This window comes from Haematobia irritans, chromosome 1 (assembly GCF_050003625.1).
Source record: "Haematobia irritans isolate KBUSLIRL chromosome 1, ASM5000362v1, whole genome shotgun sequence".
Lineage (NCBI taxonomy): Eukaryota > Metazoa > Arthropoda > Insecta > Diptera > Muscidae > Haematobia > Haematobia irritans.
Genome location: NC_134397.1, coordinates 5,499,393 through 5,518,634, shown reverse-complemented (window position 1 = coordinate 5,518,634; position 19,242 = coordinate 5,499,393). Strand labels below are relative to the sequence as shown.

At 34.5% G+C, this 19,242-nt stretch overlaps 1 protein-coding gene across 1 annotated transcript; it reads right to left on the bottom strand.

The window, feature by feature from the left end:
* Positions 1-1,773: 1,773 nt before the first annotated feature.
* On the bottom strand, positions 1,774-17,841 carry LOC142220099 (esterase B1-like). The gene is made up of 6 exons (XM_075289029.1): positions 17,796-17,841; positions 17,452-17,725; positions 17,225-17,375; positions 14,781-14,793; positions 2,335-3,049; positions 1,774-2,262 (listed from the first exon to the last, which is right to left on the bottom strand). Coding segments are annotated over exons 1-6 (1,635 nt in total). The 5' UTR covers positions 17,798-17,841; the 3' UTR covers positions 1,774-1,782.
* Between the last annotated feature and the right edge of the window lie 1,401 nt (positions 17,842-19,242).

The window sequence follows — 19,242 nt, the reverse complement described above, 5'->3', positions numbered from 1 at the left end:
AACGGGTCGATGCCTGATAGGCGAATTTAGAATAATTTAGAATTTAGGGGCATATAGCTTTAGATTACTGGCGGACCTGGAAAACGTTAACTTAAGCAGTTTGTTAATGTTTTTGGAACCATCTTGTTGGTTCAACAAAAGAAAATAATAGAGAAGGTTCAGTGGTTAAAACTAGAAGTGCCCATATGTAATAGGTACTTTTAGTTAAATGTAGTATCACAATGGACTGAATAGTCTAAGTGAGCCTGAAACTTAATCGGGCTGCCACTTTAACCTAACCTAACCGTGCATATAGCATCCAACACAATGGACGGATTTGACATGGTATCAAAAATGTGGATTTACAAAGTGGTGCAGGGTATAATATAGTCGGCCCCGCCCGACTTTAGACTTTCCTTATCTGTTTTTTAATAACTTGTTGTTACTCTTCCGCGCTTATACACAAGATCGTACAATTAAATACGACGACACCACTTTGCATTTTATTTGTATTTTTCTGATAGTCTCTTTGAAAGAGATTGTATGAGAAACAAGTGCTAATAAAGAGGCAGTGTTGCCAATTTGGTGCTTTTAGCACCAAATTTAGTGCTTTTTGATTTCTAAAAAGCACCTAATTGCCTTTTTGGTGCCTTTTCAAAAAAAAGCACCATCTTGGTGCTTTCTGGCATTTTCATTTAGTGCTTTTGGTGCTTTTTTTTATTTTGAACAGTATTAAGTTTAATTGATACAAAAATTTTGATTAGACTTTCAAGAGCCGAAGAAACTCAAATTTATTGCCAAATATAGAATTTGATTGTTATGAAGTTGGTATTGATTATTTTTTAATTAATATTGCTATTTAGGGTATTCTGTAGGAAAGTCGAGCGATGAGTGTCGAATTTTCGAATTTGGTAAAGATGTCATTAAAAACGTTTGTATTAAATTCACAAAAGCACGCACAACTGACATAAGACTCATTCCATATATTAATATAGACTCCTTCCATATATAAATATTTTGAAAGTTGAAAAACATCACTGATCAAAATGAATTGGACGAAAGCATTAAAACTGATCAAAGTGTATACTTGAATAGCGGTTCATAATGGTGAGTACTAAGGTCGAGTTTTGCCGCTAAAGTGAAAACTATATCAGTAAAAAAGGCATAAAATTATGCATATTTGCTGCAAATTTTATTATAACTTGATGGGGAATAGCCAAAAGCTAATTTTCACAAAGTTTGTATTCCTTAAAATGAATTATTAAAGAAATTGTAATTGTCAAAAAATGACTATTTTAGCAGCTAAACTCGATCTTAATACCCACCTTAACGTCTTAAAATTCAATTCACAAAAGTTCTGTAATAGGTACATCTTCGGAAGTTTTTTTTTTTTTTTTTTGTAGTTAGTAGAGCATTTAATTTTCGATTTTGTGGTGGAAGGTGGTATGTTACAATTTATAATATATTTTTGGTGCTTTTTGGCCTTGGGGAGTTGGCAACACTGTAAAGAGGTGAACTTTCATGTGCATGGAAGTCTTTAAAAGAGAAGGGTAGATGCAGTATTACGTTTAATTTCCTCCAAATCTCTTTAATTTACTTTTTACTTGTTGTATGTATTTCTCTTACCTTCACGCTCACAATGGAATTTAAGAGAAACCCCCAATGACCAATCATGAAAGTGAATAGGGATTCCAATTATACATTCGATTTTTATAGGAGATCATTTTTAAGAAAAATAAATTATATTTATTTTATAGGAATTTATTAAATTATTTCCTTTGGAAATTTCTTCACTAATTTTTTTTAAAACAATAATCCTTTGTTGCTGGCATATATTGAGTCCCATACCAAAAGATCTTCGTGTTCTGGGATTTCTCTTATTTCCATCTTTTCATTAATATTTAAAGCAATGGAAGGATTTGAATTTTTCAAAGGTCTCCATATTAATGGGGCATCGTCCTCGCCACCTTGTGGAACTGTTTTATAATCATATTGTCTTTGCTTGGCAAAATTGGTAAAAATATCTATCATTCTTCTTATCATTTTATATTCCAAAGATGTATTTTTTAATTTCCAAGAATGATCTGCATACCAAATGTACGATAGATCATCAGCATGAGCTACACCTGATGTCAATTCACCAGAGGTTTGCTTCTTCCTGTAATGATTAAATGTGGGAGAATCGAAGGCAAATCTATACAGATAGGTGGGAGCTTTTGCACAGGTCAAGCGGGATAACAAAGATCGATGGAAGCCATGCCAAAAGTCACGAATGCTGTAATACTAAAAGGAAAAAAAGAAAGAGAGTAATAATCAAGGAAATTTTTGATTTACAATATAAATTCCAAAACTTACATATATTACATCATGAATATTATTCTCCTTATTTGAAAAATGTAAATCAAATGGAATTTTTGCCAATTCTACATTCATAGTTTCATTATTATTTTCCTTTACAGGATATGGTAAAATTGTGGCTGGATCCCTAAGAAATGAATCAATAACATCTGTATAATTCTTAATTTGAGAATATAACAAGAGACCCTCATCAGCTGTGCCACCAAAAATTATAGGTATATGATTTCCCCAAGCAGTATGCAAGAGCTTCGTTTGGTCTTTTGAAACTACACAATTTGGACTGTCGTAAGGTTCCACAACAGGAGCAAATGTAATTCTTATGCCATTACGACTATCTTCAGTGGTGAGTAAATTGTGTTGAACCAATTTTTCGGCTTTTAAAGATTTTAGATATTCCACCACTTGGCGATCTATGTTCTCACCCATATAGCCATGTTGTTGAGCCAAACGGAAGGCATAATCCTTAGGCGGTGTAGTGGCTCTTGAGTTCAGCATTGTACCCGACATGCATATGGCTTTATGAAATAATCCTTCGGTTTGATTCGTTGCCGTGAGATAATGTACTGAGGCACTACCAACACTATTGCCAAACAGAGTTATATTGTCAGGATCACCATTAAAGTATCGTATGTATTTTTTAATCCATTTCAAAGCCAATATTTGATCTTTTAATCCAGCATTGCCTGGTATTTGCAGCGAGGGATCTTTGACACTTGTAATGTACACGAACAAAATTGAAATTGAAATTTTCGATATGATTAAAGCATCATTGAACTCGAACGGAATGAGGACCACGGGAGCCATTATTGAAACTAGCAACAGTCTTGGGTGGGGTTCTTGTCCCTTTCCCTACGAGCCGGGTTCACAAAACAGTTATTATTATAGACTCCCTAGTTCGAAGTACCCACAATTTTAAATGATGGAAAAAAAAATAAATTTAAAAAAAATGGACCGGAAGATGGTAAATTTTTAATTTCATAAAAACGAGAGACTAATGAACATGCGATATAAAACTAACTTTCGAAAACTTACAAATTGGAAAAGATTTCTCCGATGCTTTTGAGAAATCAAACTCACAACCCTCACCATCCGTAATCCTAAGTGGTAATATTTTTTAGGATCCCTAACTAATTTCACTCCAAATTTATTTGAACATCCCTATAGTAGAAAACGTAAATCAATATTTACCAATTCATTATCATTAATTATGTTTTATTCACATTATAGAAAATTCATACATAGCACAAAAATAGATTTAGAAATTAATTATATACGAATATTTAAGTTATTTTAAACATTATTTAAGAATTATATATTAAGAAATTTTTTGAAAGGTTTCCTATATAGCAAAATTCAAATCAAATCAAAATAGCATAGCCCTTAATGGGTTATTGATTTCATTACAATAAAAAAAGACATAGCAAAAACAAGGGAAATAATCAAAACAACAGAAATCTATCCAAATTTCAGATACTATGAGGCAGAGTGAAGAAGAACTTAGGTGAGGGCTATAGTAAACAAAGAGTGACTTACATTATGCGCGAATAAATGAGAGTCTTAAATCATCAATGAAAAATATTTATGTAAATAAGTATGTACGAGTGATGTACTCTCCTCACTATAGGCTCTCTTGACTCAGCTCGTTTTGTTTTCTTTTCTTTATAGTATAAATAGTAGAAATATCACCATGTGTTTCACTTACCAGCGGCGTCCAGTCATGATGAAGGCCTTCTGCATGCTCTGCGTAGTTGCTGGCTTTATGGAACAATGTATGTTAGCTTATGGTTTTTGTTTAGGAAGTAGAATTTCTGTTTTTATAGCATGAGAGATTTTTTTGTTTTTGAATTTTGCTTCGGATAGGATATACACTTGTGATTAAATATTTAGTAGATAGGCAAACATTATAAAAATTATTTTAAAATTTAGGATTTAGATAAATTATTTTTGTTACATAATTAAATTGTAGATTTAAGGAAATGGAAGTGAAATTGTGATCAAATATTTAGAATCTGGTAAACATTAGAAAAATTATTTAAAAATTTACGATTTAGGTAAATTATTGTTTAAATTTTTATTTTAAAGAAATGAAATTAAATTTGTGATGACATATTCAGTAGTTATGCCAACATTAGGAAAATTATTTTAAAAATTAGTATTTAGCTAAATTATCTTAAGTACATAATTGAATTGCTATTTTAAAGAAATGAAGGTTTCATTTTTCAATAGCGATTCAACCAAAAATTGTTAATTCTGTTTCAAACTTTTGCTTTTGATTTAATTGAACTAAAGTACGGCAAACAAAATAACATTACGTTTCATTAAATTTAGTTCATATCCGAAGAAAAAAATGGTATTATTAAAGATTAAAAAAGCCCTTAACGATCACGTTTGGGTGATTTTGAGATTATCGGGACTCATGAAATCAGCACGAAACCAGCTAACTCATTAATATTAAATAATGTGCACCATATGATTCAAGGTGGAGTTCACGATGGAAGTCTTGAAAGAAAATTGCAAATACGATGAGATTTGATTGATGTTGTCTGTGCCCTTTTTTACGCAACTTCTCGAACAATGCCTGTGGGTAAGAAGATCTCAAATTGTCTCTGGTGTAGTAAGGATATTTTCAGTCTGGCGCGTGTTGTGGGACCTTTTTGGGAATTTTCCTTGTGCTCTTGGACTACAGCACCACAGACTCAACGTTTGGGAAGTCTTATCGAAAAAGGGTATAATCACGTTGGATCTTATAAAATGTTATTGCCAAGTTTTTACATATGCTTTTCAGATTCTTTTAAATATTCAATTTAAAATGTATGACGCAGGATTGGGATTTTTAAATCGGATCACTATTTCGATTATTTTTATAGGCTGACTGGAATAAACTATTTGATCTCGTTTGCCGGAAGTTTGAAGAAAGAAGAATTTTCGCTATTCTTGGTTCAGCTTGAAGCATGAAATTTTTTGACAATCGCGTGTAAAGACAAAACGTCAAATATGCTTGAATATTTTTTAAGTTGGCTAATTCACTCTGGCAACATATAATCCACTTGGTACTAAAAATACCATAAAATCCCACTTTTATATTAAAAATTATCAACTTCAATTTGTTACACGATGACCGATTTATTTATTATTTTAATTATATTTTTCCACAAAATATTTTTGAATAAATCTATTAAGAGTTTGCCACGTAACTTCTCACTAGAGCAATTGATGTAAGAGACGATCAAAAATTAACTAAAGTCAGCTGCACGGACGGACGACGAAACGGTGTCATTCATGAATGGAAAGAAAGAAAAAAAATGCAAATGCATCGTAACAAAAACAAAATTAATGGATGAATGAAATGAATCATTAAGAAAACATAGTCTCTAAAAATTCTCACGCATAGCACAATTCTCGTTTCTTCTTCTCATTGACAAATTTACGATTAGCCCATGTCTGTCGCTGTCTAAAAATACAACTAATATTGAAAATCAATGAATTGGATATAAGGCCTATCCCAGGAATTAACACAAAGTAAAGCTCAGGTGCAAAGTTTACCCAGTAATATTTTCGATGAGCTTATGGCATTATAGAAAATAAATGAAAAAGAATAATTTTAAATTAACAAATAAATAAAATTTATATTGAGTATAAAACGTTCCACTACAAACCGGATAATTAAGAAAGATATTCGCATCTTAATTAGATGGAAAAATGAACGCTAACTCCGAATATCTTTTGCGTGGTATGTTCCAGTGTTCTTGCCATTTTCGTCTTCAAGAATATAATAATGCCGTCCTAGTCTCTCTTTAACCTTCGCCTTTATAAAAACGGGAGCTAATTTTGCATTGAATGACTTTTCAAAATTGCTCTGTGCAAAATTTCTACGATATACCATTTGACCAACTTGAAATGCTTGAGGTCTAGTGCGAAGATCGTAGTTATTTCGATTCGTGTCAAATGCTTTTTTGATATATCCTTTTATATCGTTTCGAAGAAGTTGAAGACGGTCGCCATGATCGATAGCTACTTTAGGTTCATCTAATATTTTCAAATCCTTTAAAAGTCGATATGATGACGCATGGGTCACCATATTGAACCCAAATAAAGCATGATAGGGCGAGCATTGAATCGATTGATGCACCGAATTTCGTAGCGCACAACTGATGTGACTTAACTTCTCATCCCATTCTTTGTGGCTGTCTCTCAAATACGCCCTTATACCTGCAATCAACGAACGGTTTACCCGCTCGGACGCATTGGCTTGTGGCGAGTATAGGGCCGTATAAATATGTTTCACCCCATAGGTCGTAAGAAAAGCGTTCAGGTCGTTCGATCGAAACTGACTCCCGTTGTCACTAACTAATGTTTCGGGAACACCATACACATGAAATATGTATTTCAAAAGGAAATCCTGGATGGGCGAGGAAGTAAATCTTCGCAATGGACAGAGCCAATGGAATTTTGAAAAATGGTCCAGGACAATAAGGATTCCTATATATCCCCCTTTACTCCTTGGATATGGACCAAGGATGTCCACATATAGCCTCTGGAATGGGCGGACGGTTTCCGGCAAGTTACTTAATGGTGGTTTCAATACCATGTTGGGTGCTTTTGTGGTCTTACACACTTCGCAATTGCGGACATAATTCCTCACGTCTCGCACCATTCCTGGCCAATAGAAGGTCCGTCGTAATAATTCAAGGGTTTTCCCCATACCCCCATGGGCTGTTTCCGGCAAGTCGTGAGCCCTCGCTATAGTCTCGTTTTGTAATTTCGTAGGAATCCACAATTTCCAACTATTTTCCTCTTGGGATTCATCCCCAGAATAATGTTCCGTTCGACAATAAACAAATTTGTCAACCACTTTTATGTCCGGATATTTATTCTGGTTCATACTAATTTTATTTCTCAAATCTTGGTAGTCAATATCATTGAAGTGTGGCGAATACAAATCTATGCCAGGATTTATGTGTCCCAAGGCCGATATTTCATCAACGGGTATTCGGGAGAGTGCATCTGGAACTATGTGATCTTTCCCCCTTCTGTGACTGATGGTAAACTTGTATGGTTGCAGCTTAAAGACCCACCTTGCAAGTCGACCACTTAAATCTGTTTGCCGCATCAGCCACAGAAGGCTGGAATGATCAGTCACCACCTCAAATTCTTGTAATTCCAGATAACACCTGAAACGCTTTATAGCCTCCAGTGCCGCCAAACATTCCCGCTCAGTAACACTATAGTTACGTTGGGCGGTGTTCAGTTTTTTGCTCATGAAGGCTATAGGGCGTTCATTGCCCTCATCGTCATGTTGCACTAGGACCGCGCCAATGCCAAAGTCACTTGCATCACAGTGTAAGTAAAATTTCTTTGTGAAATCCGGATTATATAACACTGGGTCAGAGGTGAGCAGTGACTTGACATGATCAAAAGCTCTTTGAGCCTCATCAGTCCACTTAAATTTCCGCTTTGTAGACACCACCTCCGTTATAGGGAATGTTTCGGACGAAAAGTTCCGAATAAACCGCCTATACCAACCAGCTAGGCCCAGGAATCCACGAACTTGTTTCAAGTTTTTGGGCACTGGCCAGTTGGTTATAGCTGTGATTTTTTCGGGATCGGTTGTTATGCCCCCTCCGCCTATAACGTAGCCCAAATAGTTAACGCGGGTAACGCAAAATTTACTTTTTGACACATTTAGGGTCAAATTTGCTTTGCGGAATTGGCTAGACAATCTCATTAGTATCTCAATATGGGTACCAAAATTTTCAGATACAATAATAAGATCGTCTAAGTAGCCGAAGACGGAATGTCTGAGGTCTGGTGGAATCAAAGCGTCCATGAGACGGCACATTGTCTGCGGGGCATTACACAGCCCGAACGGCATTACTGTAAACTGGTACAGTGGCCTGCCCGGGACTGTGAATGCCGTGAGACTCTTTGACCGCTCATCTAGGCCAATTTGCCAGAAGGCATCTTTAAGGTCAAGCTTAGTGATGATGTTGGCCTTAGGCAACCTGGAAAATATCCCCTCTATGTTTGGAAGCGGATAAGCGTCTTTCTTTGTTACCGCATTTAACCGTCGCGCATCCAAACATAGCCGGACTTTGTTAGGTTTCACCACTAAGCGCATCGGCGAACTCCAAGGTGAAGTTGAAGGTTCGATGACACCCAAATCTAACATTCTATCAATTTCTTTAAACATTAGTTTCTCCACTGCCGGTGAAACAGGGTAAAATCTCTGTTTCACTGGTGTGGAGTCCCCAACATCAATAGAATGTTTGATTAAGTCTGTCCGTCCCAAACCTTGAACTTCAAAATTGGGGAAAAGAGCGATTACAGAATCCAATTGCCTACGCTCTAAATGGGTTAATTTATAAAAACTGTCTTCAATCTCTGCCATCTCTTTTCCAACATTAGGTGAAATTTCTGGTGTACAAATGCCTTCACTATTCATAGCAAGAATGTCTGCAGATTTAAAAACGTCCTGAATTAGGTCGAATGTTTTCCAAAAATCAATGCCAAGGATTAGGCGTTGAGAAATGGTGGGGACTACATAAAGTCTTACACTTTTGACTTTATCTCTAAATGATATATTGGCATCAATCCAACCAAGGACTTTTTGTCCCTTGCCATCGGCAGTATTAACATAGGATTTTATCATAAAATAATTAGGGAATTTAGTAAAATCTTGTTTGGCTAAATCGCCACCAATACAACTTACATTTGCCCCACTATCTAAAAGTCCAAATTCACGAAAATCTAAAAAAGAAACTTGGGCATAATATCTCATGTCCTTTGGGTTCGATATTATTGTAGAAACACGAATTTTCCTAGAAATTTTTTCCATTCTATAAAAATTTCTAAATCGAATCGTAGACCTCTTGGGCTTTTTCCGATTGGTGATCGAAGATACGTTGAATATTTCGTTTCGTTTTTTCATATACAATTCCCATCGTTTATGATAAGGTAATTTAGGAAATATTAAAGGACTGGTGTCATCGTGTGAAAAATTCTGTAATTTGTCTGTCCGTTTTAAAATTGAAATACTCTTCAATTTGGAATCTGTCGCGATTGGGTTACAGTCAACGTTTTCTTTATCCTCAATATGGCTGGCATTGCAATCTAGAGGTGGTCCGTTTTCGGACCCATCAATTACAAGTTTTTTGGAAGTTGGCTACGAGAATTGCATTTAGCACATTTCGGTTTGTACACATTTTTTGTGCCACAACCATAACAAAAGATGGTCCTTGTCTCAAGACAATCTTGCCAGTGATGGCCAACGCTGTCACAATTCCAGCAATTACCATTAAATTCTTTTTTAACAAGGGCATCAACTGAATATTTAAGTTCCTCGGCAGGAGGAGATTCATGGTCTAATTCAGAAATATGACGACGTGTAGGAAAAGTTTGATTAAGATTACGTGGGGTCAAGGTTTTCCGTACGTGCTCATCGCTCCACAAATTTTCTCGCATTTGCACTAATTTTCGTAAATGTGAAAGGGAATGAATGGGCACGTATAGCAAATCTTGCCTAATTTCCGGTCTCAAATTTCTGGCAATTATTTCAATAAATTCTTCCTCTGCCATTTGTCTCGGCAATCTATCGGCTATCATGCAAATAGCATCGAAAAAACTATCGTAAGACTCTCCCGGTCTTTGTCTACGGTTACGAACTTCTTCGATAATATCGAAAGAGGATTTCATATCTTTATATTGTTCCTTAATGGCAACACAAAAATTATCCCACGTAATAGCTGGTACCTGCTTGTGGTAGCGCCAATACCAGTCGCGCGCTTTACCAGTTAAAAGGGTGTTCAAATTTCTACAAATGACTGAAAAGTCATCGTTAAAAGTCTCTTTCGTGAGGGTTTTGATCCTGTATAAAAACTCGTCTATATTAAGGCCGGTTGACGAACCATCGAACTTAAGGTTCCAATTTTGTATAATTGATGTCACCTTGTCGGCCTGTACATTTGAGCTATATATGCTAGAAAAACCATTGGGTGAACCATTAGCATTCTGAAAGCCAGAGGAACGTGGTACCTCATTTGGGCCTATGTTGAATTGTAAATTCGTAAAATTTGCCTCAGGTGGTCGGTTGCGGTTTACGTTAACATTTGGAAAATTATTGGGTGGATTGTGTATAGGTAAATTATTATTGTTTCCAAGGACGTTGTTTTCACGCCCTTGAGTAGGAACATTTAAATTAGAATCAGGTATATCTGAATTATTTGTGCCATGTGCAGGCTGTTGTGGCGAAAGTTGCATATTTTGTAGTATACGAGTTACACTCGTTTCAATCAACCTACTTATTTCTGTATAGTCAATGCCTGGTGGATTCGCGGCTCGAACGTGGTGCTGAAAAGGGGAAATTGAAAAATTCTGATTTCTTGTACCGGTATTTTTGTTAGGCGTTTGGATAGCGTCCGCTGCCTCATTAGTGCTTATATCTAAAGGAGGATTTTCTGGCGCTTGAAATAAATTTCTAATAGCACTACGAGTGTTATAACTCTTAGACATTGCCCCTCTACCTTTACCTCGCTTTGCATGAACCTTTGGAGGCGGTTTCGATGAAACCGTAAAGGTTCTAAGTTCATTAAGTTGGCATGCCCGTTTGCACATGGGACATTCCGCTGTTGAAGCTAAATGAGTTTCGATGCATGGCCTATGAAAGGGATGCGAACATTGGCTCAGCACTAAGCAGTCCTGACCCTCAATTAAAGGCTCATTGCATATCCGACAAATAGAAAAAGTCATGTTAGTGTCTTCCGGCGAAGGAACAGGAAGATCACCAACGCCTTGTGATTGCTACTGAGAAGCCATTTCAAAGCATTTAATTATAGTCAAAATGTCAACTCAAATAAAGTACCGCTCACACAATCGTGTTATTCAACAAAAAGTGTGTCAATGTCAAAACAAACAGAAAAAAATCTTCGAAAAAAAAACAATATATATTCGAGACTTTGTGTTTCTAAATCATAAAAAATTCAACGTCTTCTACCAGGTGATGATCATAAATAGGAGTGAAATGTATGATTTTCGAAAAATAAAATATGCAAATGAATCAATTATTAGTCTATAGGTACGGATATCCTAAAATTAATTCTAATAGACAAACCAGCTTGGAAATTGTTTCGGACATAGATCTCCCGTCTACACAACAATAGTCATTAAAATGCATCTGCTAAATTAATGAGATCCGGTCGCTGAGCAGGTGCTGATATCTAAGCCTTGTTACAACTAGATTTTAGAATACCAAGTTCTAGGAAAATTTATGATTCTCATTAAACTAGGACATTATGTAATGAAAAATCTCACATTAACACCGACGGTCAGATAAGTTGAAGTAAACTTCGAGCTCCTGAAATATCCAGAAGGGTTCCTGTAAGTATTTACCACATAAAGTCTCTAGGATAAAGAGTCAAAATTTCCCTTTTTTATATGAAATAAAAAGATGGAAAAATAATGAAAATTTATGTAATATAACTCTTCCGGCCCCACGTTGGGCGCCAAATACTGTAATGTACACGAACAAAATTGAAATTGAAATTTTCGATATGATTAAAGCATCATTGAACTCGAACGGAATGAGGACCACGGGAGCCATTATTGAAACTAGCAACAGTCTTGGGTGGGGTTCTTGTCCCTTTCCCTACGAGCCGGGTTCACAAAACAGTTATTATTATAGACTCCCTAGTTCGAAGTACCCACAATTTTAAATGATGGAAAAAAAAATAAATTTAAAAAAAATGGACCGGAAGATGGTAAATTTTTAATTTCATAAAAACGAGAGACTAATGAACATGCGATATAAAACTAACTTTCGAAAACTTACAAATTGGAAAAGATTTCTCCGATGCTTTTGAGAAATCAAACTCACAACCCTCACCATCCGTAATCCTAAGTGGTAATATTTTTTAGGATCCCTAACTAATTTCACTCCAAATTTATTTGAACATCCCTATAGTAGAAAACGTAAATCAATATTTACCAATTCATTATCATTAATTATGTTTTATTCACATTATAGAAAATTCATACATAGCTCAAAAATAGATTTAGAAATTAATTATATACGAATATTTAAGTTATTTTAAACATTATTTAAGAATTATATATTAAGAAATTTTTTGAAAGGTTTCCTATATAGCAAAATTCAAATCAAATCAAAATAGCATAGCCCTTAATGGGTTATTGATTTCATTACAATAAAAAAAGACATAGCAAAAACAAGGGAAATAATCAAAACAACAGAAATCTATCCAAATTTCAGATACTATGAGGCAGAGTGAAGAAGAACTTAGGTGAGGGCTATAGTAAACAAAGAGTGACTTACATTATGCGCGAATAAATGAGAGTCTTAAATCATCAATGAAAAATATTTATGTAAATAAGTATGTACGAGTGATGTACTCTCCTCACTATAGGCTCTCTTGACTCAGCTCGTTTTGTTTTCTTTTCTTTATAGTATAAATAGTAGAAATATCACCATGTGTTTCACTTACCAGCGGCGTCCAGTCATGATGAAGGCCTTCTGCATGCTCTGCGTAGTTGCTGGCTTTATGGAACAATGTATGTTAGCTTATGGTTTTTGTTTAGGAAGTAGAATTTCTGTTTTTATAGCATGAGAGATTTTTTTGTTTTTGAATTTTGCTTCGGATAGGATATACACTTGTGATTAAATATTTAGTAGATAGGCAAACATTATAAAAATTATTTTAAAATTTAGGATTTAGATAAATTATTTTTGTTACATAATTAAATTGTAGATTTAAGGAAATGGAAGTGAAATTGTGATCAAATATTTAGAATCTGGTAAACATTAGAAAAATTATTTAAAAATTTACGATTTAGGTAAATTATTGTTTAAATTTTTATTTTAAAGAAATGAAATTAAATTTGTGATGACATATTCAGTAGTTATGCCAACATTAGGAAAATTATTTTAAAAATTAGTATTTAGCTAAATTATCTTAAGTACATAATTGAATTGCTATTTTAAAGAAATGAAGGTTTCATTTTTCAATAGCGATTCAACCAAAAATTGTTAATTCTGTTTCAAACTTTTGCTTTTGATTTAATTGAACTAAAGTACGGCAAACAAAATAACATTACGTTTCATTAAATTTAGTTCATATCCGAAGAAAAAAATGGTATTATTAAAGATTAAAAAAGCCCTTAACGATCACGTTTGGGTGATTTTGAGATTATCGGGACTCATGAAATCAGCACGAAACCAGCTAACTCATTAATATTAAATAATGTGCACCATATGATTCAAGGTGGAGTTCACGATGGAAGTCTTGAAAGAAAATTGCAAATACGATGAGATTTGATTGATGTTGTCTGTGCCCTTTTTTACGCAACTTCTCGAACAATGCCTGTGGGTAAGAAGATCTCAAATTGTCTCTGGTGTAGTAAGGATATTTTCAGTCTGGCGCGTGTTGTGGGACCTTTTTGGGAATTTTCCTTGTGCTCTTGGACTACAGCACCACAGACTCAACGTTTGGGAAGTCTTATCGAAAAAGGGTATAATCACGTTGGATCTTATAAAATGTTATTGCCAAGTTTTTACATATGCTTTTCAGATTCTTTTAAATATTCAATTTAAAATGTATGACGCAGGATTGGGATTTTTAAATCGGATCACTATTTCGATTATTTTTATAGGCTGACTGGAATAAACTATTTGATCTCGTTTGCCGGAAGTTTGAAGAAAGAAGAATTTTCGCTATTCTTGGTTCAGCTTGAAGCATGAAATTTTTTGACAATCGCGTGTAAAGACAAAACGTCAAATATGCTTGAATATTTTTTAAGTTGGCTAATTCACTCTGGCAACATATAATCCACTTGGTACTAAAAATACCATAAAATCCCACTTTTATATTAAAAATTATCAACTTCAATTTGTTACACGATGACCGATTTATTTATTATTTTAATTATATTTTTCCACAAAATATTTTTGAATAAATCTATTAAGAGTTTGCCACGTAACTTCTCACTAGAGCAATTGATGTAAGAGACGATCAAAAATTAACTAAAGTCAGCTGCACGGACGGACGACGAAACGGTGTCATTCATGAATGGAAAGAAAGAAAAAAAATGCAAATGCATCGTAACAAAAACAAAATTAATGGATGAATGAAATGAATCATTAAGAAAACATAGTCTCTAAAAATTCTCACGCATAGCACAATTCTCGTTTCTTCTTCTCATTGACAAATTTACGATTAGCCCATGTCTGTCGCTGTCTAAAAATACAACTAATATTGAAAATCAATGAATTGGATATAAGGCCTATCCCAGGAATTAACACAAAGTAAAGCTCAGGTGCAAAGTTTACCCAGTAATATTTTCGATGAGCTTATGGCATTATAGAAAATAAATGAAAAAGAATAATTTTAAATTAACAAATAAATAAAATTTATATTGAGTATAAAACGTTCCACTACACACTGAGGAAGCCTATGGGAAATAGAAAAATTAATTTCTTAAGAAGAAATATAAGGGCAAAATTTCAGAAAATTATTAGAGACTTATCAAAATGTATAGTTCGATTGGTTTGGAACTTCGACTTTTAGATTTCTAATAATAAATATTCGAGTTAGTTTTTAATTTAATGTCCATAACATTTACAATTTCAGGTAATCTTATGCCATCCAACTGATGTATCTGGAATAGGGTCATGTATTAATGTTGCCTCTCGAGGGGCTGGTCATTCGATTTAAATTTTTTACTATCTACAGTGAGCATCATAATAAAGTGTGCATAGGAATTTGTTTCAAAATACTATGATTTTATTAAACATTATTTCGTTTACCTATAGAGTATATAAGTCTCTACTTATATACTCTAAAAATCCAAAAATTAACTCGTCCAAACAAAAACAATCCCTTTTTTGACGCTCACTGTATAAGACGTATTATATTCTCCGATTCACGTTGGTCCCGATAAGTATTAGCAGAAGTCTTTTTATATTGGTAAATTCGATATAAAATAATATTTATTTGGATTTAATTATTTTTATGTTAGCCTGATATCAATGCAGGCTGGTTTCTTGTCCAAACATAGACCAAGGAAGGTATAGACATCTTAAGTGAATTCACAGCGCTGTAGTTTGTCTGCACACCGTAGATGACACTTTTTCATCTGCAAATGAGAGATTTTTTAATTTGGCTTTAATTTGTTTTCTTGATGAAACACCAAATATTGTAGCATATAAAATTCTAAACATACACACCTTTTTATACCCTCCACCATAGGATGGGGGTATATTAACTTTGTCATTCCGTTTGTAACACATCGAAATATTGCTCTAAGACCCCATAAAGTCGATCTGAGCATGTCCGTCGTTCGTCTGTTGAAATCACGCTAACTTCCGAACAAAACAAGCTATCGACTTGAAACTTGGCACAAGTAGTTGTTATTGATGTAGGTCAGATGGTATTGAAAATGGGCCATATCGGTCCACTTTTACGTATAGCCCCCATATAAAGGGACCCTCAGATTTGGCTTGCGGAGCCTCAAAGAGAAGCAACTTTCACCCGATCTTGCTGAAATTTGGTACATGGTGTTGGTATATGGTCTCTAACAATCATGCAAAAATTGGTCCACATCGGTCCATTATTACATATAGCCCCCATATAAACCGATCCTCCGATTTGGCTTGCGGAGCCTCTAAGAGAAGCAAATTTCATCCGATCCGGCTGGAATTTGGTACGTGGTGTTAGGATATGATCTCTAACAACCATGCCAAAATTGGTTCACATCGGTCCATAATTATATATAGCCCCCATATAAACCGATCCCCCGATTTGGCTTGCGGAGCCTCTAAGAGAAGCACATTTCATTAGATCCGGCTGAAATTTCGTACATGGTGTTAGTATATGATCCCTAACAACCATGCCAGAATTGGTCCATATCGGTCCATAATTATATATAGCCCCCATATAAATCGATCCCCAGATTTGACCTCCGGAGCCTCTTAGAGGAGCAAAATTTATCCGATCCGGTTGAAATTTGGTTCGTGGTGTTAGTATATGGTCTCTAGCAACCATGCCAGAATTGGTCCATATCGGTCCATAATTATATATAGCCCCCATATAAATCGATCCCCAGATTTGTCCTCCGGAGCCTCTTGGAAGAGCAAAATTCATCCGATCCGGTTGATATTTGGAACATAAGCTTCGGCCTGGCCGAACTTACGGCCGTATGTACGGTAATTCTCGTTTTCAAAAAAAGAAATTGAGTCACTTGACTGCGCAATTGAGTGGAATGACTGCGCACTGCAAATAAACGAAATCATTTTGAATTATCAAATGAAGGCTTTGTATTTTCTTTGTCTATGGTCCAAATCAATTATTATACATACAATTACAATTTTTCATACGAGCTTATCGAACATTTAGCTGAAGGAATTGGTATTGGTAAATTATTGAAAAGCAAATACCAGATATCAATCTACACAAGCTTGGCTATACATGCTTCATTGCTGGCTAATACGAATTTCCATAGCCTTCAGTAAAGATCTGACAGGGGTAGATGATTCATTTTGGACCTGACTTCTTATAGAAATAACGATTTAATGTTTTCAAAATGTATTGTTCGAAATTGTCTGAAAATTTGGATTCTCTTGGTATAGTCCTAATTTTGGCCTACTCGGCACTTTTTACATATCGATGACTTAATTTGTGTTCATAGCTAGGGTCTTTTTAAACCCCCGAATACTGAGTCAATATAGCATTGGCTGCCCATCCATTTTACCATAGATATGATGTTCTCAAAGTAGAGGAATCCCGATTTATCCATCGGGCTGGCTACCTAATATTACGACCGGGCCATTCTAGAACTTACGACCGGGCCATTCATATATACTTTGTAATTTCCAGTTATTTACCTAATGAATCGACCCGATAGTTGAGTGTTACAATAACCACATCCTTTTCCATGAAATAATCAGGACTATATAAATCTCTAGTGGCAGATCCAGCACTAAAACCTCCACCAAAAATGTAAACCATAACAGGCAAAAGCATAATTGAATGAAGCTAAATCAAAATTAACAAATAATAAAAATAAAAAATAATTTAAAATAAAATTTAGAAAAGTCTTCAAAATACTCACTCTTTTCGTGAAAACATTTAAGTAGAGACAATCCTCCGATCCTTCCACATTTCCCGTAGAAGGATTCTTTTGTATTGGTTTTATATGGAAATCTGTGCAATCTCTTACACCATCCCAAGGTTCAGCGGGCTGGGGTTCCTTAAAACGTAAATCACCCAAAGGTGGTTGGCCATAGGGTATACCTTCAAAACTATAATAACTTTCATTGTATATTGTAGTCCTTAAGCAACCACGTATCTGTCCTACAGGAAGACTTAATTCTTGATACATCAACCTTAAAATATAAAGATAATTTTCAAATTTTCGAAAATTATTTTAGGAATATTCACAATATAGAAACTCACATTTGCGAACAGTTAGCTCGTTCAAACTTTGAATGACTGATACTAAGTAAACAGAAATGGTTTCATTCACATGCGAGAAGTAGCAGCTAAAATTGTCACGATAAGATCTCGGAGGTAATAAAATTTGTGTTATTCTTTATTATTTAAACAATTTTAAATTTGGTATTTGAATAGCATGAATATATATTAGGATGTACCGATTCCATTGAGTTGAAATTTAGAATAGGCGGAGGCCAATTTTAGCCCAGAGTACTGAGTACGTATCTGAAGTGAAAAACTGTTTACCAAGAGCACTTGAGCCATACACGTGGCAATGCCGTATCGTTAGGAATAATGACTAGACGGTCTCGGTTACCTTACATCAGATTTTCATATTTAATGGGGGCATAACAAAAGTTAAATCAATAAGTCTGGAACTTTGAACACTAAGGAAGATCAAACTGCATTACAAAGTTCCAAATATAGAACAATTGGTCCAGGCGGAGAGTAAAACAGTGGACCATATAGTTCATATATCACACTATCCACTGGGTCATGCAGGTCTTATTATAATCAGCAGACAATATAGCCACGCATACAGCCGGGCAGTTCTATTTATATACCATATTGTTGGGGACACAAAAGCTTTCTTACGAACGAATACAAATTTTGCAAATAATCCAATTTTACAATTTATACACTGAAAAAATATTGACCTAATATGGAAGATTATGTAACTTAAATTTTAGGACTCGAAATTTACGCAATGCTAAGGAAAAATTCTTTAAAATAATGACATTTTAATTAAAAGAAAGTTTATAATCCTTGCTTCAAAAATTTTTTTCATTAAATTTGGGACACAAATCTTGAAATTCTGCGTCCCTCTGTTGAAGTTGTAGATCTTTGAAGTAAGGCAAATGTTCCTTAAAATAAAGAAAAACATTTTTAATTTAAAGAAATCGTCTTTAACTCAACTGACATATTGAATTTTTAAATTTAAGATAAAAATGCTTCAAATATAGGCTAAGACTTATTTTAAGGATTTGCATCTTTGGTTTAAAGTTTTTTTTAGCATTAAGAAAACAGTTTTTACTTTGAAATACTTGGCATAATTTGGATTTTGAAACTGGAGTTTGTTTGTACATGAATACCTTTATTAATATATTGCCAACAGAGAATAAAAATTCGATGAATGAGATCTGTATCCAATTTTAATTTTATCGATCCTAGATTTAAAGCCAGGGTGGTCCCTAAAAAATGTCTTTATTTTAAAGAAGCCGCATCTTTGGCTCGGAATCAATACCAAAATCCTTAAAGGAAGGGTCAAAATCTTTGGATCCAAGTAAACTGTTTTTTGAGTGTACATATTTCTCAAAATTTTATTTCTCTGCAGACACAGCAGATTTCCGCTATTTTAGGAGATTTTACTGCTGTGTCTTCTAAGAAATTTTTTAGGGCGTAGTAATAA

Excerpts from the sequence above, each read along its gene's own strand:
- LOC142220099 (XM_075289029.1), bottom strand. Across the intron at positions 17,376-17,451 it reads TAAATGTTTTCACGAAAAGA|CTTCATTCAATTATGCTTTT; the intron begins GTGAGTATTTTG and ends ATTTTGATTTAG. Across the intron at positions 2,263-2,334 it reads ATATTCATGATGTAATATAT|TATTACAGCATTCGTGACTT; the intron begins GTAAGTTTTGGA and ends TTTTCCTTTTAG.